General features: G+C 44.2%; 2 protein-coding genes across 3 annotated transcripts in view; one reads left to right on the top strand and one right to left on the bottom strand.

Annotated features, from left to right (window-relative positions):
• GOLGB1 (golgin B1) overlaps window positions 1-13,684 on the bottom strand; it is a 36,322-nt gene extending 22,638 nt beyond the window's left edge. Inside the window, exons 1-10 of one of the 2 annotated variants that reach the window (XM_068189275.1) lie at window positions 13,552-13,684; window positions 11,445-11,541; window positions 10,663-10,815; window positions 9,769-9,921; window positions 5,528-5,680; window positions 4,488-4,610; window positions 3,954-4,067; window positions 1,827-2,238; window positions 1,077-1,168; window positions 675-771 (exon numbers count right to left, since the gene is read on the bottom strand). In XM_068189275.1, coding sequence (XP_068045376.1) covers window positions 675-771; window positions 1,077-1,168; window positions 1,827-2,238; window positions 3,954-4,067; window positions 4,488-4,610; window positions 5,528-5,680; window positions 9,769-9,921; window positions 10,663-10,815; window positions 11,445-11,534 — 1,387 coding nt within the window. In that variant the 5' untranslated portion in view covers window positions 11,535-11,541; window positions 13,552-13,684. The remainder of the gene's footprint in view (window positions 1-674; window positions 772-1,076; window positions 1,169-1,826; window positions 2,239-3,953; window positions 4,068-4,487; window positions 4,611-5,527; window positions 5,681-9,768; window positions 9,922-10,662; window positions 10,816-11,444; window positions 11,542-13,551) is intronic. The other variant, XM_068189276.1, reaches the window with a different exon arrangement.
• A 5,780-nt stretch (window positions 13,685-19,464) lies between these two features.
• Window positions 19,465-26,736, top strand: LOC137473527 (guanylyl cyclase-activating protein 1-like). The gene is made up of 4 exons (XM_068189274.1): window positions 19,465-20,745; window positions 23,583-23,732; window positions 25,425-25,515; window positions 26,494-26,736. The coding sequence occupies exons 1-4, from the start codon at window positions 20,548-20,550 to the stop codon at window positions 26,619-26,621; spliced, it is 567 nt and encodes a 188-aa protein (XP_068045375.1). The 5' UTR covers window positions 19,465-20,547; the 3' UTR covers window positions 26,622-26,736.
• The last annotated feature ends 425 nt before the right edge of the window (window positions 26,737-27,161 follow it).

The raw sequence follows: 27,161 nt of genomic DNA, 5'->3' as shown, positions 1-27,161 counted from the left end.
CTGTCAGCTGCCCCATCATTGGACATGTTCAAGGTCAAGTTGGATGGTTCTCTGAGCAACCTGACCTGGTGAAGGATGTCCCTGCTCAGGGCAGGGGGGGATGGACCAGATGATCCTTATGAGTTCCTTCCAACCTAAACCACGCCGTGATTCTAAACAATGTCTTGAAGTTTATTAAAGACCTGCTTCTCTGAGATCTTGGAACAAAAAAAGAGAAGGATTATGTTCTAGGACTGTAGGAATCTGGCTTATTGGTGATTATTCTCTATCTTTGAATGACAGGCAGCAAAATTAATCTATTTCTCAAAAATCAAGACAGCCTACTGTCATAGTGCCAATCATACCAGACCCTGAAGTAAACATGTGAGGGAATCCACTGTCTTGTAATAAAATTCCAACAGAGCTGTTATATTTCTGCTAGCAGTCTACATGACCAGACACTCAAAACCAATGCAATTCTCTGGGGTTTTTTATATGTGGCATATTTATGGGTCTCTTACTGTTTCAGCAAAAGCTATCAAAAATACCCCTCCCAGAAGTACCACTTGAAGACTGTCAGCGTTTTGTACTGGGGAAAGCTACCACTTCAGCTCTATCTTATTTTGTAGAAACTACTTCTAGAATGATTCTTAAGTATATTAAGAATATTAAAATAGGTAAGGTAATCATACAACCTTCTGTCTTCTGTCTTTCCAAGTTTTCTGTGGGTAGGAATGAATTCTCATTCTGGTCTTCCTGATCTACCATTTTTTCCTGTGAAGTTGATTCATCCTGTTTAAACAGGAAGGAGGGGACAAAGACAAATTTTAATACCATTTATAAATACATATTAGTCTTTGATCATTTGGTTAACTTAAAAAAAAAAAATCAATTGGCAACTTTTAAATTACTCGAATTGACTTCTACCTCTTTCCAGGCTTCTGTAGTCATAACATGCCTGCCCATCAACTGAGAGAACTAACAAAAACCTTTCTCAAGCAATGCATGATAAAAAAAAGGAATTCTAGACATTTAATTTGGCTTCAGCTCCTAAACAGACCAGAAAAATTAATGAGAATAATTTGAAAACATCAAACCTGCTGCTCCAGTTCAGAGAGCTGCACTTGTGGCTGTGAATTCAGCTCATCCTGACAGCAGACAAATTCTTCAAATCTCTGTAGAAGTTCATCTGACAGAGGGGAAAAAGGGGAATTAAGGTCTGTTCTTGTAGTTTTTGCCACACTATGTCCATTTTACACACATGCACAATAGTTTATGAAATCTCTTATCTCTCAGTCACTGCTTCAGCTTTGGGCCATAAAGAAGCTGGAAGAAAATCAATGTGAAATAAGAGCTTGAGGCAAGATCAATGTCATTTTTAACACAAGTCTATGGGGAAAATGGTATAGTTTACTTTTCCTGGTTGTTTTACTTATAATTTCAGTAGAAATTCAGAGTGCGAAGAACGAGGCACATCTAAAAAGGACTTACATAAGATGATGGAAAAAAATCAAACAAATCAACAAAATCAACTAAAAATTACATCCAGCTCAAGAAATCCATAAGCCCCCAAAAGACCGGAGGCTGGGACAGTACACAAGCAAAGCACCATATATGCTGCCCCACACTTCTGCTCCTCTTGCAGCTGCCGAAGACAGAACGGTGGGATCGAACTAGCCCCCCCTAGTTTGAGACAGCACCACCACTCCTGTGTCCTGTGCAATTAAGAATTGTTACATCAAGCCATTCTTATGAACTGTTATAAAAGCAAAGCCAAAGAGAAGGCAACCCAGTGATACTCAGGCTCCTGAGGACCTGCTCCCCCTGCACCTGCCGTGCCTGCTCACCCCGCACTCCGTGTGCTGCAGCTCTGTGTCCCAGGGGTGGCACTGAGAGCTGCCCAACGCCCTGCTCCAGCTGCTCCTCCTCGGCTCCACGGGCAGCACGGCCACATCGCGGCTCTCCTTCAGCCACCGTCAGACCACTGAGCAGCTGGTTTTTCTCTTCCACCTCCAGCCTGTGTTCCTGTTCCAGGTCTTTATACTTCACCTCTAGCTCAGCTTGTGCTCTTCTTGCCTCTTCCAGCTGTTCTGAGAGACACTGCACCTCCTCCTGCAAGCGATGGGAAGACAGCTTCCTCTCAGCCAGCTCCAGCTCCATCTTCTCCCTGAGATCCTGAAAGCCTTGTCTCTCTGCAACTAGCACATCCCTCATGGAGCTTAGTTCCACTTCCATCTTCTGGCACTGATCTAGGAGTGTCTGCAAAATGATACAGATATTAATCCCTCTCTCAACTAGTTAAATACCTTGACAAAGCAAAGTAGCTGAATTATATTTTAAGGTTTTCATGAAATCCTTTTAAAATACCTGAGCAGCAGAAGGCAGGAAACAAACATGTCAGAAATTTCAATTTGTTAGAAAGAAATTGTCCCACAATTTGGAAATTGCAAGAAAGCAATGTTGGGAGAAACAACTCCTTGTTGTTGTGGTAAAGAAAAGCTAAGTCTTGATTTAGAGGAAGGGAGTTTAGAGAAAAGAAGCAATAGAACAGTGGCCAGGAGCTCTCTGTCAGAAGAAAGCAAACTTCCCAAAAAGGGGAGAAAGAGCTACAACAAATGAGGGAGAACTCAACAATTACAGAGTAGAATTTAAAAAAAAGCAGAGCAAAAGTGTGTATGTGAAAGGGGAATGCTGAAATATGAATCTGGAGATAACAGAGGGCTCCACACAGTATCCACTGCTTTAAGAAAGATCTCAGAAGCCTCTGGTAAACACTGACCAGAGATTTAAGGTGACCAAGACACAGAAACAGAACCTACACTTGCCCAAACTCCTGCTGTCAGAATTCCTCCTCCTGGAGCTGCGGATGGTCAGCACAGCTGATTTCAGGAGGAATCTGATGAGGAGCTCCTTTTACTTTATGGGTAGGCTTCAGCCACATGGCCTCAAGTTTGTAGCTATACCAGGTCTCCTTCAGACCACAGAATGTATGAGAGAAGTCAGAGATACCAAGGAGAACCCAAGGGAGCTTCTCCAACCAGCCAAGCCAACAACCATGTCATGAAGACATCCATGCCAGCACCCCGTGATACATCCTGCCAAGCAATGCAGCCAGGAGCAAGTACAAGTCAGCTCAGTGAAGTTCTTTACCTCTTCTCAGTAGGAAGAGGACCCACCAACGTGGGCCTGGCTAGGACACAGAGCAAAATAAAATATGTTGGGCACAAGTGTGTAAAAATTATCAAAATGAGGTTCAGCATTAGACTGGCTGGAGATCATGCAGCCGATGAATATGAGACAGATTCAGTGTAAGTCTCTTCTAAAGGGATGGAGAATTTTCAGAAGCTCAGATACTGGAAAAACGAGAAATACACTCATCCTCTATCTGCAAACCAACCTTTTAAGAGGTTGTGTTCTTAATGCTGTCTCAAGGAGCCTGTGTCTATATAGTCATATATGCACAGACTTGATCTCATTCTCGTCACACTCCAAACTGATGAAGTGAGAGCCAATCCCACTCCACAAGTTGTGTCACCATATAAGCAAGTTCTCAGCAAGACATACCAAAGAAGAGCTGTTTCTGCTCTGATCTGGCCTTGACACTGCAGTCCAGAAACACTGAGGCTTCAGCAGCACTGTGTAAAGCATTTCTGCTTTTGGCAAAGGTTTTTATTTGGCTTTGAAAGTACAGTCAGCAGCACGGGTATGGATAGATGTAGACCCTGTCCACCTGCCCTGCATCATCAGAGCTGGCAGCTGCAGCACTCACTGTCTGGCTGTACCTGCTGTGAGCTGTGCACACAGACCTGCAGCTCTAATGCCTGACCCAGGGAGGGCAACCCCAGCTGATTTCATGATGGAAAGCTGGTGCCAAAAAAAACCCCCTAATCTGGTAACTTCTGAGCCACTGACAAAGGCCCCATCCACCACACACATACACAGAGAGTAAAGCAATAAAAAGTATGACCAGGTACCTGGTTTTGCTTTTCAGCAATGTGTAACTCCTGCTGCAGCAGTTCTACCACCTGAGTTCGTCCTAACAGAGCTGCTTCCTGCTCCTCAAGCTTTCTCTGAAGTGTGCGCAGGTTCTGTGAGAGAGAGACAAGGCCATTCCAGCACTGGGGAGACCAGTGTAAATTTAGATGCCCACGTTTCATCCATATACCTCGTTTTTGTAACACAGTTACTCAGATAGCCTGAATTAACTAATTTTTGTTGACACCTATTCTGGAACCCTGGTGCAGTAGGAGGAGCTTACTTTGCTTCATGAATAGGGAACTGGAGCACAATAATGTAACACTTTTTTCAACTGCTCTTTCTCTTTGACTGACAGCAAACCAGCAGATTGAAGCTAGGACTCAAAGCCCCAGCTAGCGTTCCAAAAACCTCCAAACCACCAAAGCATCTTTCTTGTATCCTTTCTGAATTACTTTAACGAGAACTGTTCTTTCAGAGTGTCTTCTGTTTTCCTTCCTCCTCCCATGATGTGATTAATATGTCAAATATACCTGTTGCAGCTCTACTTCCTTATCTGACTGGACCACCATCTTGAGCAATTCAGCTTGATGCTGGTGCACATGCTTTTCCAGGAGAGCTTCCTTCTCCTGAATCACTTCCTGCAGGGAACTCAGCTGAAAACGTAAGCCACAAAATAAAAACAAACCAACAAGGTTATGAACCTGACAGACACACAGACTTGCTTTCAACATGCACCAGCATATTGTGTGTGTGATGGAGTTTTCAGCTGGACAATCCTATACATCATCTTGGTCAAACAGTATTTTTACTTGGTGTTGGTAAGATTTCAGATCCCAGAAAGCAAAAAGCATAGAATTTAACCTACAAATACGCAGAATAATAAAATAAATTATTACGATATAATTAACAGTTAATAAAACTTCTGGGCTTTTAATTGTATAAGATGCAGCCCAATTCACAGTTCAAAAGCTAAACCTGCAACTTAGAGCATTAAAGAAATCTTTCCACAACTAACTACAACATACCATTAATGCTGTTACATCCTGGGGTTAGCAGCTGCCCTGCACACCCACAGCAGAACACGGAGAGGCGATGCCAGGCCTGGCAGCTGGAAGAACACTCTGCCCCACATGCTGCAAAGCCCACCACAGAACAGTGAGGGCAGACAGGGAAGGACCCAAATTCTGACTCAGAGGAAGGAACATCCTATCCAGGCCCTTCCAGGGACTGTTTTCCCCCTCCTCAAAAAGCCATCAGTCTCACTGTTCAAGGGTGAAGCCCACCGCTTACCTGCAGAGCACCTTCTGCACCAAGGGTGGTTCTGGCCTGGGGCAGAGGACGGGGGGCAGGAGAAGATCATTTTGGGATTGTGAAGGACTTAGGTAATGTTTAGAGGAGGAGCCAAAGGCAGTGAAATGGATGGACCTAGGTGACTTGAGGAAGCTCAAGACTGACAAAATTGAGGTAAGGGAATTGAAGACCAGCTATGTAAGCATTGTTCTATTATATCATACTAGTCTAAACAGTGAGGTGGGAAACAGACTGATGAACAGAAGAAAAATTTCTGTACCTGTGTTGCATACTGGATTTCAGCATCTTTCAGATTCACTTTGGCTACAGCCAGCTGTTTCTTCAGGTCCTGAACAGTCTCCTCTTGCTCCTTGAGCTGCTTTTTCAGTGCTTCCACTTCCTCTCTGTGCCCTTCACTTGTATTTTCGTTTTTCTGACATTGCAAGAGGAAAAAAGTGGGAAGAAGAGAAACAGAAGAAATTAAACTTATCAGTATTACTGGTTAATAAATTAAATAAATTAATTAATTTTAAAAAATACACTACAATGCTACTTTACTCTTGACTCCTAATCAGATGGTTATTTTTACTACATAGCTTCATTTCTTAACTTTACATTTGTTTCTTTAAATGAAGTTGTCCTATGTTAAGCAACTATTTTCCCTATTTCTGTGTCGGGATGCACAAGATGCTTTTAATTAGGAAGTGTCAAAGCACTTGGCAAGGCTAGCAGTCCATGACTGCTCACTATATAAACTAAGGCAAATTAGATTATTAAATACATTATTTATTATGTGACTGCTCTGATTTTTGAGGCTTTTTAACATCACAAATTTCTCTAATACCAGAAATAACAATTAATTATAAAAGAATATTCTCCATGTGACAAAGGGGTAGATGTTCTAGACTACAGAAAATGCCCATGGAAATCTCTTTAGACCACGGGATTATTAGCAATGAACTTATTAGATACAAGCAAAGGGAGCAGGCAAACAATTATCAGTTCTACTCCACCCTGAAGCACTTAAATCCTCTGTTTATGACCAAGAAATATAAACAACAATTCACATAAAATGTGCTTAGGCTGTGTCTACTCAGACAACTCAGCAGATAACACCTGCACTCTTCTCTCTGTCTCTCCACCTGGGTGAGGGCAGGTCCCTCACCACCTGTCCCTGAGCAGAGAAAACCTGCTCTACATTCTTATCTCAGCACTTCCAGCTACTGTCAGCACACAGTGCTGGGTATTTTGTACTGAATATATATGAAATACACATCTTCCATTTTATTTGCAGCAGGTATTGGGTCAAACACCATCAATAACACAGGAATTCTACAAGGCATTTATGTCTTTAAGCCAAATCTGAAAATACTATGAAGGCTTTTAAAAGTACTTATACAGCAGTATAATAAGACTAAGAGGCTACTGTTCCTCAAAAGCTGTTTCACCTATAGAGAAGGTCATTGGCAGGAGGCAGAACAGGCAGACAAAGAAGCTTCAGTTGCACTTAAATTTAGAAATAGAACAAGACAGAAGAATAAAGAATAGAAATGCAGGAAGATCTAAGAAGCCAGGATATACATAACTTGTAAGACTGGGGCAGAGGAGCTGCTGGGGGGAAGATAGGTGGATTAGTTTGATTACTTGTAATTAGCTTTCAGGATTGATGCTCACAGTTGGATTTTAAAAAGCCTCTTACACTGGCCATTACACAGAGTGCCACAAGTAAGGACAGTAGCACAACCACAAAGAGCTCAAGCTTTTAAATGCCACGTTTTTCCAAGATGTATAAGCTCTTATATCTGAACATAATTTATCTACCCACTTCAAAAGTTTGAGAGGAGCCTCAATTGTTCTGTACACAAATACTATCTGAGAGAAGGAGATAAGCTGATATTTCCATTCTTCTCAAAATAAGGCACTCTGCTAAAAGCCCAGGAAGTAATAGTACTAGTTAGATATTTAAAATACAGCCTTCCCACAGGGCCCACATCATTGACAGAAAAAACCCCAGCCTGTTGGGGAAGATGAAATAGGAAAACCTTATAAATATGATTGCCTGGCAAAAGATTTGGAAAATACAGACATTGAGATGAGAACTAGATTTGAAATAACAAACCTTGACTACTGAATAACTAGAAAACAATAGTATAGCCAGGCTGAAAGCAATCCCCCTTCTGATTAAACAACGCCCTTTACCTGCAGATAGGTCCAAAGGTCAAATGGAATGCTCTGTCTCACCCCCAATGTATGGTTCATCCCACACCTGTGATCCTCCCCTGAAGCATCAGGTATCTGGGACCCCATTGGCCCAAGTCCTGCTCCAGCCCACCTTGAAGCCCCCTGATAAGGTGTGCCCGAGGGACCAGACTCCCCCTTGGACCTTCCCCTGGGACCCTCACTCCCTCTCTCTCCCTCTCCCTCTCTCCCTGGGCCTGCCACGAGTTGCACCTGGCAACTCCAAGCAGGGCCTTTCATCCCTTTTAATAAACCACATCTTCTAAGACCTGACTTCAGAGATCTCTCATCCATCCAAACCGTCCTGGAGTCCCGCGCTCTCTACACCAGCCCTTTGCTAATATTCAATACTTCAGCATAACATGCAACTCTAACCTAGAATTTTCACCTTTAAATGGCGGGGTCTCTCTAGGAAATATCCCCATTACTGAAGACAGCATCTACTTGGAGAAATAGGTGCAAATATGGACTCTGTATCTTCTCAGTAGGTTTAACCTTGCAAGATATAAGCTAGAGCTTTCTGGGTCAAATACAAAATATTGCAGGTAACTGCCCTAACATAATTTCACTCAAACTATGTTCTAACCCAAACCAAGTAAGGCTGTGGTCCATACCATGTCCACTGGAGACTGCCTCAAGCCCTCATTCCTCTAATTAGAAGGCCATTTTTCTTAATGGCTAATTTACATTCATCCATTCACCTGCATTATCCTTTAAAAGTTTGCCCACTTTCTTGAAGCTCACCTTCCTCATACAACTGTAGAGAGAAATGACATTTCCTCTCTGACTTTGGTTGACTAAATAACCAAGCTGTTTGAATGTCTCTTAAGTGCAGCTACTAACATGATGGGAGAACAGAAATCTCTTGCTGCTCTCAGAATTTATCTTTCCTGATTCCAAGTGAGCAGAACATGCCAACACTACACACAAGGCCTTGCCACTCTCAGTAGAATAGCTAGAATGGTATGTAACAAAGATAAGGTCTCTTTTAAAAATCTCTATTGCACCAATTAACTGATGATCAGCTTTCTCTTATTTTGCCTTCTTCAACTGATAAATTTGATTTTTGAAGCAAGAACACTCAGCAGTCCTCAACACCAAGTCTACATAAAGTCATGTAGCAGCACATGGATGTTACACAGCCATGCTGCAGATAGATAAGCTGAAAAAGAGCCTCAGCACCAGGACAGCAGTGTCAAGTGACACAGCTAAACAGCTCCTGTGGCCTTCACTGGCCTCTACAGCCAGGGAATGCTGCTCATGCTTGATCGTGCACTGGTTACATTTTGCTTTGTTTTTCTATTACGTGAGTCCTTGAGATCATCCAATTCTTCATGTATGAAACCAGATGGTGCTTTGCATTGAGAAAGACTCTCGAGTTGGTATTGGGAATTACAGAAGCACATTCCTATGATTTTATGATGCTCTCAATCAAAAATAGTCAGCACAAGTCATAGAACTGAACTTCATTAGTAGTCACCTCTCATCTGACAGCTCTCACAGGCACCTCTTATTGTTTCCTATAATATTTTATTATTTTTTTCAATGTCTGAAATAACGTTTATGTTCTCTGGTTTAATGAATCATCTGATGTCTGGAAACCCTTTTGGACTTCTATCCCATTTCTCTTCCATAAGATTACCAACTTTTTGAAGAAAACATTGTTCTGCTGATTACATAGTCAAGTTTTCAAAAACTGGCAGCTCCAGTGGGAGCCTCTAGTTAGTAGCTAACAGCCTCTTTAATGTCTTCGTAGAGGACACTTTCCCCTCAGTTTTTACCTAGTGTTACACAATTATGGTTTGTCAACCATGAAGCTTTATGATAGCTCAGGAAGCTACATGACTGGAAAAAATATATATTTATTTTTTATATTTAAGTTACTGCCTTCCAGTTTCAATGACCTCCTTACCTCTTTGTTCTTGCACTCCAGCCAACCTTTGCTGTACTGTCATGACAGGCAACATTTTGAAACTCATAGCTCAGACAGACACACAGTTTCTGCAGGAAAGAGTTCAGCTACAATGGATTACCAAAGTTATGCAGAGGGAAACTAGCCCATGACCTTGAGGAGATCAAGCTGAGCACTCCAAGGGCATCTGCAGTACAAGGAAGCTGGACAGATAGCCTTCCTACAGCACAGGCACAGCCATCCTTGCTGAAATTATGAATATCCTGCTAATAAGACAAGTAGACCCTGCTGGGTCACTGTGACCTGAAACATCAGGCAGTACCAGGTTATCAGCAGAAGCTGCATCTTTTAAATAGCCCCCTTCTCCCAACCTTGGGATACTCCAGCTCTTCTGCTAAGGCCTGAGTAGGCAGTGGTGATCCTTTCTCTGTCAGCTCCTCGATGCGTTTGTTCAGAGAGGCCAGTTTGGTTTTGGCTTGAAGTTTAAGTTTCATCAGCTTGGCATCTGCGGCCTCTTGCTCTTTCTGTAAGAGAAGGACACAAACTGACTGCCCTGACTCCAGTGCTGCTACTCAAGAAGCACCACTTTGAAAAAGCTACACAGTTTGTCAGCCTGCCATATTCTGTTTAACCCTGCCTCCCCAGTAACAGCACTACCTAAAACACATCTGCAATCCAAATTTGTTCTGAAATACCACAGATACCAACACTGTAGCTTCTACCCCAGCACTTCCTTTCAAGGGACAGAGCACTCAGGGACTTCACCCAGCAGTGAATACAAACTCGGTTTGACTTTCTCTGCTACATGCAGTCCCCTCAGAACTATCTCAAGTAACCACACTCCCACCATACCTCAGGGCAGGCAACATGTACCTTTGGGAATGTGCCATGAAACCACTGGACTAGTGGATGAGCGCAGCAGAGGCTTTTCTGCGTCAAACACTCTGAAGTGGGGAAAGAACAACCTCACACAAGGTATTAGTACTTATTAGAGCCACTGGGAACCTGCATGGGACTCAAAGGGCTCTGAGAAAAAATGCTGTGTAACTTGGATGTAACTTATCTACTCTAGTCTAAATTAACCCAATCAAACTAACAGAAGATATCCTACATCTCTTAGGGTCCATTATTCAAATTTTAATATTTCTCTGGAACTGATGCCATTTGTCATGCAGGTATCTCATGTTCAAAAGAAACTAGAGACTGGCTTGCACAGAAGACTGAAGCAGCATTTTATTCTTGATTCCCAGAGAAAGAAATGGTACCTTGAACACAGCTTCTTTTTCCTGGAGCAGAGCATCCTTTTCTCGAATCAAATCCTTCAGCTGAACAACTAGCTTTTCTGTTTGGGCTAGGCGCTCCAACAGCTCCTCAGGTGCCTCCTCCATGCTTTCTGCTCCTGACTGCAAAGCTTCTACCTGAAACAACAAAATGAGTGTTCTGAAGGAAAAAAACTATTAACAGCCTGCAGCAGAGCATCCACATGATAGCTTCGGCTCCAGTCCTCAGCACTGCACTCTGCTCCCTGCAGATGGAATGCAGGCATTTCAAGAAGCCTGTAGAAACATACAGTTAGATGAAACCAGGAGGAAACTCAGAGAACTTGTAAGCCAACACACAAAACCAGAGTACCTTGCTGAACACCACATGAACAAATTTGAAACGAGAGGCACCCTCACACACTATCCATTGTCTCAATACCAAAGGGCAGCACAAAGATGAAGCCTCCCACTGTGACCCAACCATGCAGAGCTTCCCCTTCTGCTACACACAACCACTAGTACTCTTAAAAATCTTTCTTCACCCTAATTCTAGTTTGTTTCCTGGGATCACCTTGAGATGTGGAAACTGAGGAGATTATGGTCGTCCCAACAGAAATGCTGACTTAAGAGGTGAGAAGTAGAAGAAAAGCAGAGTGGAATGACAGCTCAGTCTAGTGCACAGCAAGGAAGAAGCAGAAGACAGTTTTCACTGTAGTCTAATAAACCATGCTCCCCAAACTAATTGTCATTAAGATCTGAAAGTCTATAGATAACACTGTACTTACAGCAATAGATGGCTCAGTAACTGCATCTCCATCCTCCCCTGACAGCTCTTGTAGAACAGTACTTGCTAAACCTGACAAACGGCTCAGCATCTTGAGCCTAAAACAAAACCAAGAGTCAGAATACAGTTCCAGAGTCAAAACTGCTATGAAGAATAAACTCCCTTCTTCTGATCTCTAATGTTACAGCAGTTGGTGACCAGGCTTGTAAGAATTTGTCTCCTTTGCCAAGAGAGAAAAGCCAAAGTAAAACCTCAGGAAAAAAGAAATGGTCACGTTAACAGGACCACTGATAACATGCTCTGAATATTAAAGCAGAGGATGTGCTGGTGTCAAGATACATGAAGATTCCTTCACTGCACCACACGTATGATTGAAAAATGTATTTTTACACCAGATGCCAAGTCATCCTCGTAGTTCATTCTTGATCTTTCTTAACAATGACATTACAGAACTACAATCTGTTCAGCTTACTGAAAAGGCGATTGTTAAATGAAGTCATGTCTCTTCAGGCCAAACATGGCCTGTAACAAAATCAGCTTTCTGCTATTAAGTAGCAGAAATAATGGACTGAGCCTTGATGTTTGCTTAACAGATACAAGTGTGTCACATTAGAGAGATGATGAGCATGTCACATACAGGACAGGACCTCAACACAGGGGAATAGTCTGGAGAGGACATAGATACCCTGGCTGCTGCTTAGCATACATTCTTTCCTTTCCTTGAAATTCAGGAGCCAAACTAATCCAGCAAGTGGAAGTGAAGAACCAAAAAACATGCAGCAGTACCAGCCAGCAACATATAACTTGTCATTTTGGGAAGAGCAGTAAATTAAAATCTCCATTATTAACTGAGACAATGGGATGCACTCCACCTCGCTAAATTCACCAAATCTGAATGAGCCTTTGTGTAGAGTTGACAACCAGGAGGATAACAACAGGCTGGATAAACAGATGGATAGAAACATCGTGAAGTTCAGGAAAGGTAGAAGCCTATGCCTGGAATGGGAAAAGCATGAGTGGCACAGGCTGAGGAGCAACTGGCTGTACAACTGTGTTGCAGAAGACAAGCTCCAAGTGCTGATGGCCAAACCTGGCACAAGCCACCAGTGCGCTCACGGCCAAGGTCAGGTGTACACTGAGCTGTACTGGCAGGACTGCAGGCAGCAGGCTGAGAAAAGCAATTACTCCTCTCTAGTCACACCTATAAGACTACATTTGAAGTAGAGTGCCCCCTTTCAAAACAGTGAATCAAGTACAGCAGAGAGCCCCCAGGACGACTGGGGTTTGCTTTACAAGGCATGTGGAGAGTATAAGAGTGCTGGGCTTGCTCAGCCCAGCACTCTTATACTCTCCACATGCCTGAGAACAGCAGGTGAGGAGTAGGATACAATTGCTGTCCTCCCTACAACAACCCATAAAGTAGCTAAAGACAGTCACACACCTCTTACAACGTCCACATAGGATGGACATGAGGCAGAGGACACAAGTTGCAGCATAAGCAATTTCAATCAGAAAAAAATGCACAGGGAAAAAGTTAAAATACTGTATTAAGCTCACAGCCACCTGATCTGATTTTTGATGTTAGACATACTAAGAGCAAAGGATTTGACCAACTGAAGTCCCAAAGTCCCTTAAGAATCACAGAATCATCATTCTAGTGTCTATAAAAAGAGGTCACATGTGACACTTGACATCTCTGAACACAAAGGCCACAGAACTGTCCATGCCTGTAAGTGGCAAAATAATTTGTACAATTACAGAAGCTCGAGTATTGCAAGCTGAAACTAGGCAAACTGACATTAGCTATAAGATCAAGTTTACATTATTAAACATATCTCCATCACATGGAATCTTTTAATATGATGTCTCTGCCTCACTAGAAGCAGGCTCCTGAAGATGGCTACACAGATCCACTCGTTCCTGACCTCCCTTGTCTTACTAAGCAAACCTCTGGTCTTAGATTGCCACTTAAATGTGTGGAAATATTGACACTGGAGAGGAGCAGTGCATTACTCTTCTGTAGCAGTCACCTGATTTTGCAGAAGTAGAAAACATGACAATGCACATTGTCATGCATCAATAGCAGAAAAGAGCACATGAATACTAACCTGCTTTGTACTCCAAGGAACTCATGGATCTGCTGATTCAGTAGTAATGTTTCCAAGGTACAGCAGTCACACACAGGTCTTTATTGACATTCCTTATTATCTCTTCAGTACTGGCAGGTTGCATGAACCAAGACTTTTGATGGAGAGAGAAGAAAAAAAGAACAAAAAAGAAGAATAAAATAAATTACCCAGTAATAAAGAAGTAAGCCCATCCTTCATCCTACACAGTACACTCCAGGACTGTTAGTCACTCACTTGCAATACACATGAAAAGTGACATGAAGAGCAGGCAGTGAAAAGCCTGCTCTGTTTGGGAACACGGATTTGCAGACATGCCCTGGTTTCTCACACTGCATAGCATGAGCTTAGTCTCTTCAGCCGACGGAATAAAACACTCCAGCAGCAGTTAGTGTAGCAAAAAGACATGCAGCAAGAGGCCAAGCCTCAGACAGGCTCCTGCAAAGAGCTTGAGGGGATGCAACTCCTCCAGAAGCACAGTCAGAATGCCAGGATTGTTCATGTTCTGCAACAACACAGCAATCAATGAAACAAGTCCTGGTACTTTGCTCACTTCTCAGCTGGCCCTGGACAATTCGTGAGGCATGGAATTCCAGAACAGTACAGCTTTACAGTTCCTGCTAGGGAGATTTCTTCTGACTACATCAACTGCTCACCAATGCGGAGATATGAGACACTCATGTGGAGACCTGGAATGTCTGGAATCCATCATAAGAATAATAAAGTATTTATAGTTTTGTCAACCATCACTCCCACAATGTCCCGGTGAGGAACCGAACCTGCTGTCTTGGCAATGGTGCATTTTAGAAAAGAGCCATCCAAATGCAAGAATGCCTCTTCCTAACTATCTCCAACACTTGAAAAGGATGGATCTGATCTTCCGACTGCGAGTTAGGCCACAGCCTCTTAAAGTCAGAAATGCAAAATATGTGGCTGGGACCGAGAGAACCAATAGATGAATTATTAGAAAATGAAAAAGAAGCAGAATCTAGGCATCTGCATGGGCCTCAGCACATATCTGCATACTACAGGCACTACCATTTCAGGCATGCACACCTGGATTGAGAAAATATTCCTTGGCCTTTGTCCAGGTTGGCCACATTAACCCGATACTGTACTCAAGCTAGTAAGCCTTGCTGGGTTTGGCTCACAGTTGGCCTCCTTAAAAATGCAAACAGAGGAACCATCTGCACCTGTTTGCACAGATGTGGACATTAATAACCTCAACTCCAGTCTTAGAGATTCGTGTCTTTTGAATTAATTTTTAATTTACATTTTCAGATCAGCCAAATATGGCAAGAGATGTGAAAGGGAAACAAAAAGTGATTCCACAACTCTGTAAAAAGCCATAGGTTTTCTGTCTGTGTAGATGAAACAGGGAGAACATGGGCCTAGGTGGGCCACTGCTCTGGATGGCATCCCTCGGATCACATCCCTGAAAGCAGCACTACAGAGAGAGGCTGGGGATTGCGGTGGACAAGTGACCCAGGCCATCAGTGCACCCTCATGACAGAGGCCAGCAGCAGCATCCCGGGCTGCATCAGGAGGAAGGTGATCCTTCCTCTCTACCAGGCACTGGTGAGGCCACGTCTGGAGTTACGTGTCCAGTTCTGGGCTCCTCAGAACAAGAAGTGGGAACTTGTTGGAGAAAATTCAGTGGAGGACAAAATGAATAATAAATAAACATAAATTAACAAATAAAAGGCTCAAGGAGAATCTTATCAAAGAACCACAGACTGGCTGAAGTTAGGATGTCACCTGGTCTAAGCTCCCTGCTCAAACAGAAGCTGTGCAGGCAGCTTCTGGATATTTCCAAGCATAGAAGGCTTCACAACCTCCCTGGACAACCTGTACCAGTGCTCAGTAAGCCACAGATTGAAGAAGTATTTCCTGATGATCAAGGTAATCACCCGTGTCTCAGTTCATGCTCACAACTTCTCATCCTTTCACCGGACATCACTGTAAAGAGCCTGGCTCTGCCTTCTTTGAGCCCTCCCTGAGAACAAAACCAGGAACAGGTGTAACATGGCTTTAAATTGTCCCAAAGCCAACAGCAGTGGTGGCTGTCAATTGTGCATTAGCCTCGAGGACTTGTGGCAAGAATATCCTGGTGTTATACAATGCCAAACACGAAAGGACAGAGGTTAATTTGTGTTCCACTGCCTCACCCCAATAAAGCAAACAGTGCTCAGAGACAAGACTGGTGCTCTCCCAGGCTCACACTGGCATATGGATTCCCACCTCTGTAATGAACAGCAGAACACAAGGACCCTCACAGAACTTAGGATGTGAGCCAGGATCCTTTACATCCTCCACCTGTGCTCAACATTCCTGTGACTAACAAACTTTTGCTGGGGAAACTACTTTGAACACTGGAACTACAGATCAGCAGTGATCTGGAGGAGGCTCCTTTCCTCTGAAATACACATCCCTGACCCAAACAGTCAAAGCCCACTGCTAGTCTGCACAGCCTGCAGTAAGCAGCACATTTCTATCCCTGGGTATCAGCCACAGCAAAGAAAGATATGACAATGTTCTTCCCTAACTTATTTTACTCTAAGTTTATTGTACATAAATGAAGTTAATTCCTTGCATTTCCCTTCGTTTAAAACCAGACACGCATTAAAAGCGCTGCTGCTCTACACAAGCCCTGGGCCAAACTTCTCACGCTGTGCGGAGGGGTTCCAAGCGAAGCCGGGAGGGACGGGGAGCACTGGAGGGCCGTGCTGGCTTCCGGCAGCGGCGGCTCAACGGGCCCCAGCAGCCCCGCAGACTTACCGGATCGCATGCCTCCGGCGGGCCCCGCGGAGTGCCAACCTCCCCCTGTCGGGCTGCGCTCCGGTACCCGGGGACACCGCCGGCAGCGTCCCAGCGGCGTGGGGGGCTGGGCCGGGACGCAAAGCCCAGAGCGAGAGCAGAGGCCTGCCCCGGCCCACTGCCCCTTACGGCCCGGCCCCCGGGGAGCTGCAAACCCGCTCCGGCCCCGCATGGCCACGAAAGGAGCCCGACCAGCGACTGCCGCCGAGAGCTGGGCGGCAGAGTCCGCGGTCCGCACGGGGCGGGCGGAGAGCACCTAGGGCGGGGGGAGGCACTGACCTGCAGCACGGGGCGGGGGGGGGTCAGCGCCGAGGGGCGGCTGTGAGCCGCCGAGGGGCCACCACCGGCCCCGCCGCCGCCGAACCGCTCCGCCGCGCCACCTCAGCACCGGAACGCGCCGCCGCCGCTTCCGCCTCCGGCGGGGCCCCGCCCCCGGCGCGGGGGAACCAATCAGCTGCGGCGGTTGAAAGATAGACGTGACGGCCAGGCAACCGCGACGGAGCAGCTGCCTCGGCGCCACGGTTGTCCTGCAACATGGCACAAAGTGACCAATCCCGAGGCCGCTGTGGGTTCCCGCCCAATAGCAAGGCAGCGACCAATCAGCTGCGGCGTTTCGTGCCGGACCGAAACGCTGGTGAGACGGAGGCTCACACTGGCCGGCGGGCGATGGGGGCGGGGCCAGGGCCGCGTGGAGGCGGGGCCGCATTGGGGCGGGGCCTCGGAGGGCGGGGCCTCGGAGGGCGGGGCCTCGGAGGGCGGGGCCTCGGAGGGCGGGGCCTCGGAGGGCGGGGCCTCGGAGGGCGGGGCCGCGCGGGCGCTGCCGCTCGTTCCCCGGTGGTTTGTCCCGGTAAGGACGATCCAGCCCCACCCCTGCTATAGGCCCCTCCCAGCAGCCCGGGCTGCTCCAAGCCCCGTTCAACCCGGCCCTGAGAGCTCCCGGAGATGTCCGATCCGAGCCTGCGCTCGTGCAAATGGGCACTGTTGTCCCCTGCTCTGATACTACAGCTCTTGACATAAAAACATTTTCACATGCTGAGAGGCTGCAGTGACGTCTCTCCGGAGCCTTCTGTTCTCCAGGCTGAACACCCCAGCTCTCCCAGCCCGTCCCCAGAGCAGAGAGGCTCCAGCCCTTGGAGCAACTCTGTGGCCTCCTCTGCACCTGCTTCAGCAGCTCCAAATCTGTCTGAGGGTTCCAGGACTGGAGAAAGCTCTGCAAGTGGGGTTGCACCTGCGTGGGGCAAGAGGGACAGAATTCTTCCCCTCACCTGCTGCCCGTGCACACTGGATGTGCACGCTGTCAGACCCTGTCCAGTCTTGTTTTCCTTCTCAGAGCTCTTGATCCATTCCCTCCCTGGTCTGTACTGGTACCAGAGGTTACCCCCAGCCAAATGTAGGGCAAGATTTCAGGGGGCCTGAGCAGCACAGTGTCCTTGCTTCCTGGCCACCCTTACTGTGCACACAGACACACTGTATTCCTATTTCTGATGGCACCAGTAGTGTGCCAGTGTCCTGGTATGGCCACGGGCTCTGTCCCTGCTTCACAAGGCCTTGGGACCAAGGCTTGCCAGGTGTGCTCTGAATTTTTCATGACCTGCCTGCAGCTTTATTCACTTTGTTCACTTTAGCTGTGAGAGCAATTTCTTCAGGTATCTATGGCTAATTTATTTTACTTATCTATCTTTGTGTGGTACAACCATGGGCTTATATTGGTAGTAATAGCAAGCAGTTATTCTAGGTAGAATGAGATATTTGCAATTCTGACACATACCTTTGTGAGTCTAAGTGGAAGGAAAGAGAAGAAAGGTGAAAAAAAAAGAAAAAAGAAGAGAGGATGAGGAAACCATTCACAAGAACATCACATTCCTCCCAGTCAAGGACTCATGCTGACAACTTCCCATGACTCTCCCTTCCTCCTCTGCAAACATCTGATCTTAATATCCAGAGGAGCAGCAGGCAGGTAAGCATTACATCAGAGAAAGCACAGAAACAAACTGTGTGTGTTGCAATTTTAATTGGATTATTGCTACTAGCGCAGCTTTTTTCTTGTATATAAGTACTTGACCTACATTTTTTTTTTGCTTTTCTGTAATTAGATGTAGATTTATTATGACTCCCAGATCAGACTGTCAAAATTTCTATTATACTAAAAGTAAGTTTTGGCTTTAAATGTGTATGTTAAGTGGTGTGACTGATACTCTATAGGGAAGGGCTAGGGCATACAGAAAAATCTGGACTGGCTAGAGAGAAGGGCCCATGCCAGCCTCATGAAGTTCCACAAGGCCAGGTGCAATCCTCAACACAGGTACGGGTTGGGTGATGGGTGAATTGGGAGCAGTCCTGTGGAGAAGGACTTGGGGGTCTTGGGGAATGAAAAGCTGGATATGGGCCAGCAATGTGCACTCCCAGCCGACTGCAGCCTGAGCTCCATCAAAAGTAGCACAGCCAGCAAGGGAGCCTAGCTTCCAGTTACCTGCTTTAGGGGAAGGTCTTTCTGCCCATGGTGAGGGCTGTAATTAGATGATTTTTAAGGACTCTTCAACCAAAACTACCCTGTGATTCTGTGAAGGTCCATCAGTGGGAAGCACAGAGAGTGTGTGGGCTTAGACATCCAGCCTACCCAGCAGCTGCCTCTCGATGCCTGGTCTCCCCAGCTGCTAGCACCTGGACATGCCAGAGCCTGCAAGGTGCACAGCCCTGCCACAGCCACCAGTACAGATTCCATTGCACACGGCAGCATGCAAATAGACATGTACACTGGGTGCTCAGGATGCAGAGAAACACAGACAGTTGGGTCACCCTCAACCCTATGCCCTCAGTCCAATAGTCAGCTACTCCAGTGGTCTCACTAACAGAGGCACACACACCTGTTTCACAAACTACTTGGCCTATTTGCTGGCTAGTCTGGCTTGATATTTACTAGTGATCATAGACTGACATTGTCTCACTCAATCCAGTTGTGGGCACCTAAATCCCCATGCATACATATGCCCAGAGCACAGCTCTCTGTAGCCAGAAAAAAGAAAAAAAAAAGAAAAAAAAAAGAAAAAAAAAAGAGGTAGAAGTGTTAGAAGACAAGAAAGACTGTGATGACCAGGACCAAGGCATGGATACACATTCATACTGATTAGCACCATTCTACATGCAGCCAGCCCCTTCTGTTCCCCTTGCCTCCATTTTCTCATGTTTGTTCATTCCCATACCACTTAGACCCATCCCTTTCTCCACCTTCTTTTCCCCTGCTAAACATCCTGTTGTGAGTCTTGTCCCCATATGCTCTTGCCCTGGACCTCACAGTGTTTTCCATGTCCCTAGGCAGTACACAGGTTGTAGAATCCTCTGCAGTCTCTCCTACTGACTCATCATGATGGGTGCCACCTCTAGGCCCAAGGCACTGGTGGCTCCCCTGCAACAGATTTAGAAGGAGCTGGGACAGGGCCTTTATTTCTCTTACTGGGTAATTTGTGTTCCCCAGCCTGTGGTTGTCTCTCTGCTGCTTCCCCTTTGTGCAGCTGAGCCTTTCATGGGTTGACTGCACTTCCGTGATGGTTCTTGGGTTTGCCAAGCCAGGGGATTATTTGGGTCCCCTGCATTGTTCCTCTGTGCTCCTTTGTGTGCATGGAGGTGAGCTTTTTCCCACATAACCTCACTCTTGTACTGGGCCACTTCTGTAACACTTTCTGGTCCTACACACTCCGTTATTCAACGTGTCTATTTGAGAAAACAGACTCTCAAATCCACTTAGAGGAGCAGATCTTTACTTAACCTCACAGCCCACATCTTGTGGGCATTTCCTTTTATCTTCACGTATAATTATATCAAGGTTAAAAATAGGGTAGTCTACCAAACTAATATAGCTCCCAATGCCAGTGTCTGATTAACCTTCTCACCCTTTCTGCTTTAGCTCCTAAAATAGCAGTGATTTGCTAGATTATCTTGCATCTCCTTTCCATTCTAAGAAGACTGTTTGTATCACTGAAACTTTCTGGTTTGTAGATCAGCCTCTAAGAAGATTAACATCTATAATTGGCCTGCAGAAAGTTAGATCCCTCACGTAACTGACATTGGTGTTGAACATGGACAGGAGCAAACGGGCAGTGCTGTGAGAGCCACAGGAGGAAGAGCATCATTCCTGTAGCATCATCCTTCAGACCACAGACACATATGGGAAACAACAGCGGCTCCACAGTGGATGATCTACAGGCTGTCGAGATCCACCACTGGTACAAGAAATTCATGACGGAGTGTCCTTCTGGACAGCTGACGGAGCATGAATTTAAGCAGTTCTTTGGGCTTCGAGGGCTGGATCCAGAGGCCAATAAGTACATCGAGCAGATGTTCCGCACGTTTGATATGAACAAGGTGAGTTCTCTGTCAAGGAATTAACTGTCTTGTGCTACTTAGAAGTGATCCAACTCCTGCACTTTCAGAGTCTTTGTCTTTCTCTTGCAAACATAAAGAACATAAATATTCTCTTGCAAACACTGGTGGGGAAAGCTGCCAAGGGATGCTTATGTAAAGTAGCTAAATGTAAGGAGCAAGTGAATGTGTACAGGTAATAACATAGATGACATAAACATAGGTACACCTGATTATCTATCTCATGCAAGTTCATCTTTGAATTTTAAAAAATCCTTATTGCCAGTTATTTGACTTGGCCTTCTTTAAGTAGCAAAATGCTAATTTCATCATTCTTCTTACATGTTCTTATTATTCAAAAATATAGCTGTATTAGATTGTGGAGATCACAGGAATCAGACACAACAGAAATCATTATAGCATTCACAGAGGAGTAATTTCCAGGTATTTGGCAGCTGAAATTAACACTGCATGGGCAGACAATGTCCGTGGCTGTCCCTGGTGCTGGTAGGTGCAGCATGAAGCTAGAATGAGGGGGTAGGCAGTGTTTCTCACTGTGATGGGTGAGAAACACTGTGCTGGTAGAAAACAGTAGCCCCCATAATTCCTTTAAGCATGCAATGGCCCTCACTTTTGCCTGCTTTTTATCCATATGTATTTCAGCCTATGCTTGCAGGCCTGTATTCTTAATGACAAAGAAATCTGGGTTTATAGCATCCTGAGAAAATTCAGCTTTACTCTCTTCTTCAAGGTTCTGAAACAGAGTCAAGGAGGATCCAGTCACAGAGGCATGACAACCAGGTGGGAAATCACAGAGTTAGTCTTGAAGAAGGAAAGCTTAGGGACCAACAAAGAATGTTATTTTGGACATGTGAGGCAGCATAAGGAGTTAAGGAATGCTTAGGAATATTATAAAATTCTTAAGCAGAGCAGCAGACAGGCTCTATTAGGGTAGCTGAGGTCTTGTGGTGGATGTAATGACTGGAAATAACTGCAGACCTCAAAGAACATCTTTTCTCATCCCAAAGTTCTCTGTGCCCAGCATGATAATAGTGATGAGAAGCAGTTTCATAAGGTAAAGCAAAACCTTTACAGCTTTTGCACAAGTCTTTCTTTCACTTCACCTCTCTCCCTTCTTGGGATGTTCAAGGAATCTAAAATTTATTCAAGGATGTTGTGCATTCCAGAGTTCTCCTGTGAGCCCTGTGTTATGCAGTAAACAATGTTATAAGAAGGTTCTCAAATTCAAATTTGGTTAGAAAAGCTATCATCTAAATAAAGTGATAATGATCTCAGGAGGAATTAAGTGTGGCAACTAGTGGCGGTGGACCTACATCAGTTAATCTTAGTCTTTTAACAGTTAGTCACTTAATCTAAGATCTTTTTATGAACAAGGGCAAGGAACAAGAGCACCCAGAGGAAAATCCACCCTGTCGTAATACAGACATGATGGATGGAATTGTCTGCCCTCTGGATCTTCAGATTTTGAAAACTTTGATAATAACAAATAGGATAAATTTTCAATATTCTTCTTTTATAAATTGCAATCATAGCATTATAGAATGGTTTGGGTTGGAAGGGACCTTAAAGGTCACCTCATTCTACCACTTCCCATGGGCAGGGACACCTTCCACTATTCCAGGTTGCTCCAAGCCCTGTCCAGCCTGGCCTTGAGCACTGCCAGGGATCCAGGGGCAGCCCCAGCTGCTCTGGGCACCCTGTGCCAGGCCTGCCCACCCTCACAGCCAGGAATTCCTTCCTAACACCTACTCTAAATCTGCCCACCTTCAGCTTAAAGCCATTTTTCTTGTGTCCTATCACTACACGCTCTTGTCCAAGGTACCCCTCCAGCCTTTTTCTAAGCCCCCTTTAAGTACTGGAAGGGGCACCAAAGTCTCCCTGGAACCTTCTGTTCTCCAGGCTGACCAGCCATAACTCACTCAGCCTGTCAACCCTTCTTCCCACCCTGAATGAATATTTTAAATGTGGTAATCCTTACTGCAAAACAGCAGTGCTCTGCTAATTCACCTATATTCACCTTTTACATATGTTTATTTGCATCCATTTCAGAAAGGCATCTGACTTTGATTAAATACCTTAATAATTGAAAGTTTCATTTTTTTTGCTCCGTTATTTTTTGAAGAATTATAGTTATTCAGAATCTTTGATCTAGATATGTGTTTTCTTTGTAGTTTGTTTTTAACAGCTTCAAATTTTAGTTAGCTTTAAATCTAGGGCCGATGAACTTATACTAACTGGCATTTTTCTTGCAGAAGAAATGAGCTTTTTGACTTTCTTTGTAGAGTCAAGAAATAAAATATTAAAAACCTAAATACTGAACATTTTTTTCAGTGATCAAATCACACTTTATGTATTTTACAAAATATTCCCAGTCACATTATTTTCCACAGAATGGAGAAGAGATCTATGGCTTAGTGGAATAGCACAGTTTCTCACAAAGGCAGAGCAGACTAGTACAGAAAACCTGCAGCCCATGGGATGGGCTCAATGTTCTCTCCCAGCAGGCCAAAGGTAGTCATCTTTGGGGTACAGAGGTGGCTTTGTTCATGCTGACAACGAGGAGTGACAGGTTCCCTCACTGCAGGTGGTGAGCAGAGGGGAGCCTCTCTGTACTAGATCATAACTTTAGGAACCCAGGTATTTAGTGGCTACAGAAATGTGTCTGTGCACTAAAGATTTTTCCTAAGTCAAAGTCCCTGTGCCACTTGTTGGCTTTTCTCTTTCAGCTGTGAATCTAAAGAGCAATATGGTGAAACAACTCCAGTGCATTAACTCCTTCAGTTTACTCCTGTCACAATTTGGGGTTTTTTTTCCAACAGGATGGATATATTGATTTCATGGAATACGTGGCTGCCCTCAGCCTCGTTCTCCGAGGGAAGATGGAGCAGAAATTGCGGTGGTATTTCAAGCTCTATGATGTAGATGGCAATGGCTGCATTGATCGACATGAACTGCTCAACATCATCAAGGTGAATCTCCAGGGGTCTGTGTTCTTGCCTCTTTCCTTAAAGACAAATCTCACAAGTAAGATCTTTGCTGTTTCCCATATGGATGATCATGGCTGAGACCTTTAAAAGCATTCCTTCTCTAAGCAGAATTCCCCACCACCATATAATGCAATAAGCAGACTTGACAGACTCTTTATTTACCACCACAGCTTATGTTACAGCATAAAATTGTATATAACCATATAACCATAACAGCATATAACCATAAAATTGTTTTAGCTGCCTGCGACCTAAATTGCACTTTCCAAGGTTTCAGACCCTGTGACTGTCAGTTGCTATTTCTGCAATGTGTCCTTCATATGTCCTTTTCCACATGAGAACCTGGAGATTTACTCCCAGTTTGCATTTTAGAATCAGCTCCTAAATATCAACATAATAAAACATTTCTGACTCTGGCAAATAGCCTGAAGAAAAAGGATTGAGAAATGAAAGGATTGTATGCAAATAGCTGCTGTGGATGGGGTTGGGATTACAGGCATAAAGGTCACTATAGATATCTCAGAATTAATTGTGCTGCAAATCCAGATTACTTTGCAGATAATGGGAAATTACCAAGATGCAGGAAAGATTCAGTGACCCTAAATAAATAACATTTCTGAATATGAAATGTCATAAAATTGATTTGATAAGGCACTAATAAGATGCTAATAATGCATTCTCATCTGGATAAGAATTTTAGAACTGGGTATCAAAGAGACCTGACCAACACCTGTAGTAAAGTACAGCCTCCTACTAGTAGCTTTAAATAGAAATACTCATACATTACAGCGAAGCAACCGATAGCAATAGTTAACACAGAGCTCTTGAGAAACAAGTCCTGTGGGCAACAACTGGTGACAAGAAATGTATTGTCCTTTGTCTTTTTTGGGTGTAGTTCAGTGTCTTTTTTGGTAACCTTAGGAAATTGCTGAGATTATATAAGTTTCAGTAAAATAGCATTTGAAAAAGAGCTAATAAAATGACCAAATATCAAAGGGTAAAAACTAGAAAATGAATAGTCTTAGAATCAGTATAAAGGCTTTGAAATCACATATTGCATGGACATCCTTAAACAAATGAAATAATTAACATTGAAAGAACAGAGAATCCTGCACTATGTGGTTATGAATAAGAAGAATTGTTGCAAACAGAAGTGGATAAGGCTCAAAGTTTATCAAGATGAAAATGAATTTCCAGTGAGCTTTAGGGAGAAGCCAGACACACAGGAAGGAGTATATAAATAGAAATTGTGAAAGTAAGAATAGAAATCAATTTCCACAGCATATAACAAAGGAATTTCATAATGTCAAGTGCGGAAGGTGTTTGGTAGTGTTTCTGAGGCTTGGTGTACCATAGGGTCACAAAGTGGGACAAAGTGGATCAATTGGGTGGATTCGGATTCTGCCATTTCTGCAGCACCTAAACTGTACCTAAGCAGAATTAGGTCAATCCTCTGGGTTTTGCTGCTCATTCTGTGCTCCAGAGCCACGCTACCTTTGCACCCTTCAGTGCCATCTATAAGGCCTGATGATTTGTGCTTTGTTTTCCTGTGGTACTGGTTCATTTGTGTGAGGAAGGTACCAGGCATCACTGTCTTATTCTGAATCAATGCTGACATGTGGAATCAGTCTGGGAGTCCTCAGGCAGCTGCTTACTCATGCTCTTTTATTTTAGGCTATTCGAGCTATTAATGGTGGTGACCATGAAACTAGTGCAGAAGAGTTCACCAACCGAGTCTTCAACAGGATTGATGTGAATGGCGACGGTAAGGTTCCTCCCATCTTTGTCATCCAGCTCAGTCTCTTCTACAGAGTAACATCCAATTTTTTCCTTTCTTGCTTGAACTTTAGGCCTCTTCACTTCATATTTTATTTCTATTTGCATTCTCAGACAGTAATGTGTTCTCCATGGACCAAAAAGGATTTTTTTTCTGGCATTATACATAATCAGTGTGACAGGATTTGTTCCCTGTACTGGCTTCAGCTTTGTTCTGTCCACATGAATTTGGTAGTGGTGTTTTGGAGTGGTCTTTTGTTTTCCTTTTTGTATGTTGCTGTGTAGCTCATGCCAGTTAGAAGTGGGAAATATTATCAAATGGCCCCAGCTACTCCTAAGTACTTCAGTATGGAAAGGAAGAACTGCAATTTAATGTTGAAGTTCAGAGTTTCTTCACTGGGTCTGCTGTAGGCAGTACAGCAAGAACATGAAGTGCTCAGTCAAAAGTTGGTCAAGTGTCACTGTGGTCCCTGTATGTCCCCGAGAGGTATCTCTTTCCTTGCTACTTCAAGTGCTCATTACTTTCTGACAGGCTCTTTTGTTATTCCAGAATAATTCTGCTGAGCTGCTTCCCTGTACAAGGGCTTTTTGGCCTAAGACATAAAGAATTGTTTCTGTCTGCCACAGCCTCCTTCTGTCAGTTCCTTTATCCTTGAAAACCAGCAAGTATAGGGCAGGTTAGTATTACAACAGGTTGAGCCAAAAAGGATGCTATGATCCCACTCCTTAACTACCCACTTCTGTTGTTCTTTCTTATGTACCTCTTCCCTTGTATGGGGAAAAAAAGGAAGCAGGTGTTGTCTGGATACTGTGGATGTTTCATAAAAGCTTAAGAAGACTCTCTGAGGTCTTTAGGACAGTGCCTTAGAACAGTGCCTATATAGTAAGCGGTCTCTAAAGTTAGATTACTCTACTCCTTTTCCTGTCAGATGTGGATTCTGATGCCCTTTATTTGTGTCTGACACAGGTGAACTTTCTCTGGATGAATTTGTGGAGGGAGCAAGGAAAGATGAGGAGTTCATGGAGGTTATGATGAAAAGTTTGGACCTGTCACACATTGTGGCCATGATAAACAACCGTCGGCATAGTGTATAAAACAAGATGGGAGAAAATGCTGTGCCAATAGACAGAAGGGCGTCACAAGGAAGGAGAGACAGCATTTTTCAAAGCAAAATTTCCATAAACATGAACATGGAAATAGGAACGGAAAGACGCTGCTATATTTGTGTATTTGAGTGCATGTTCCTGTACAAATACTGAAGCTTAGCCACATAAATGCAAGGCAGGTTCAGAAAACCTGAATCTGGGTGGCAGTATTTGATTTGTCTTTGTAAAATTTAAAGGCCAAATTTCAGGACACAAATTTCCTTTTTATTCTGTGTCCCAGATTATCAGTTTGAAATGGTCTAAAAGTAACGCCAAGTTTGTGAAGAGCGCTAGCAGAACTGGGTGGTGGATTGTGGAGGAAATATTCTGACATAGAAGAGTTTCAAGCCATTATTAGTGTAGGGAACTAACAGAAGAATGTAACTTGCACTGTTCTTGTCATGGTATTGGCTCATAAACACCAGCATGGTTGTCCATACCACATGTGCTTGGATTTGGTAGTCTCTACAGAAGCAGCTTTAGTCATAA

This window comes from Anomalospiza imberbis, chromosome 5, assembly GCF_031753505.1.
Source record: "Anomalospiza imberbis isolate Cuckoo-Finch-1a 21T00152 chromosome 5, ASM3175350v1, whole genome shotgun sequence".
NCBI classification, from domain to species: Eukaryota; Metazoa; Chordata; class Aves; order Passeriformes; family Viduidae; genus Anomalospiza; species Anomalospiza imberbis.
Note: the sequence above shows the minus strand (reverse complement) of the source record. Positions and strands in the feature narration are given on the sequence as shown.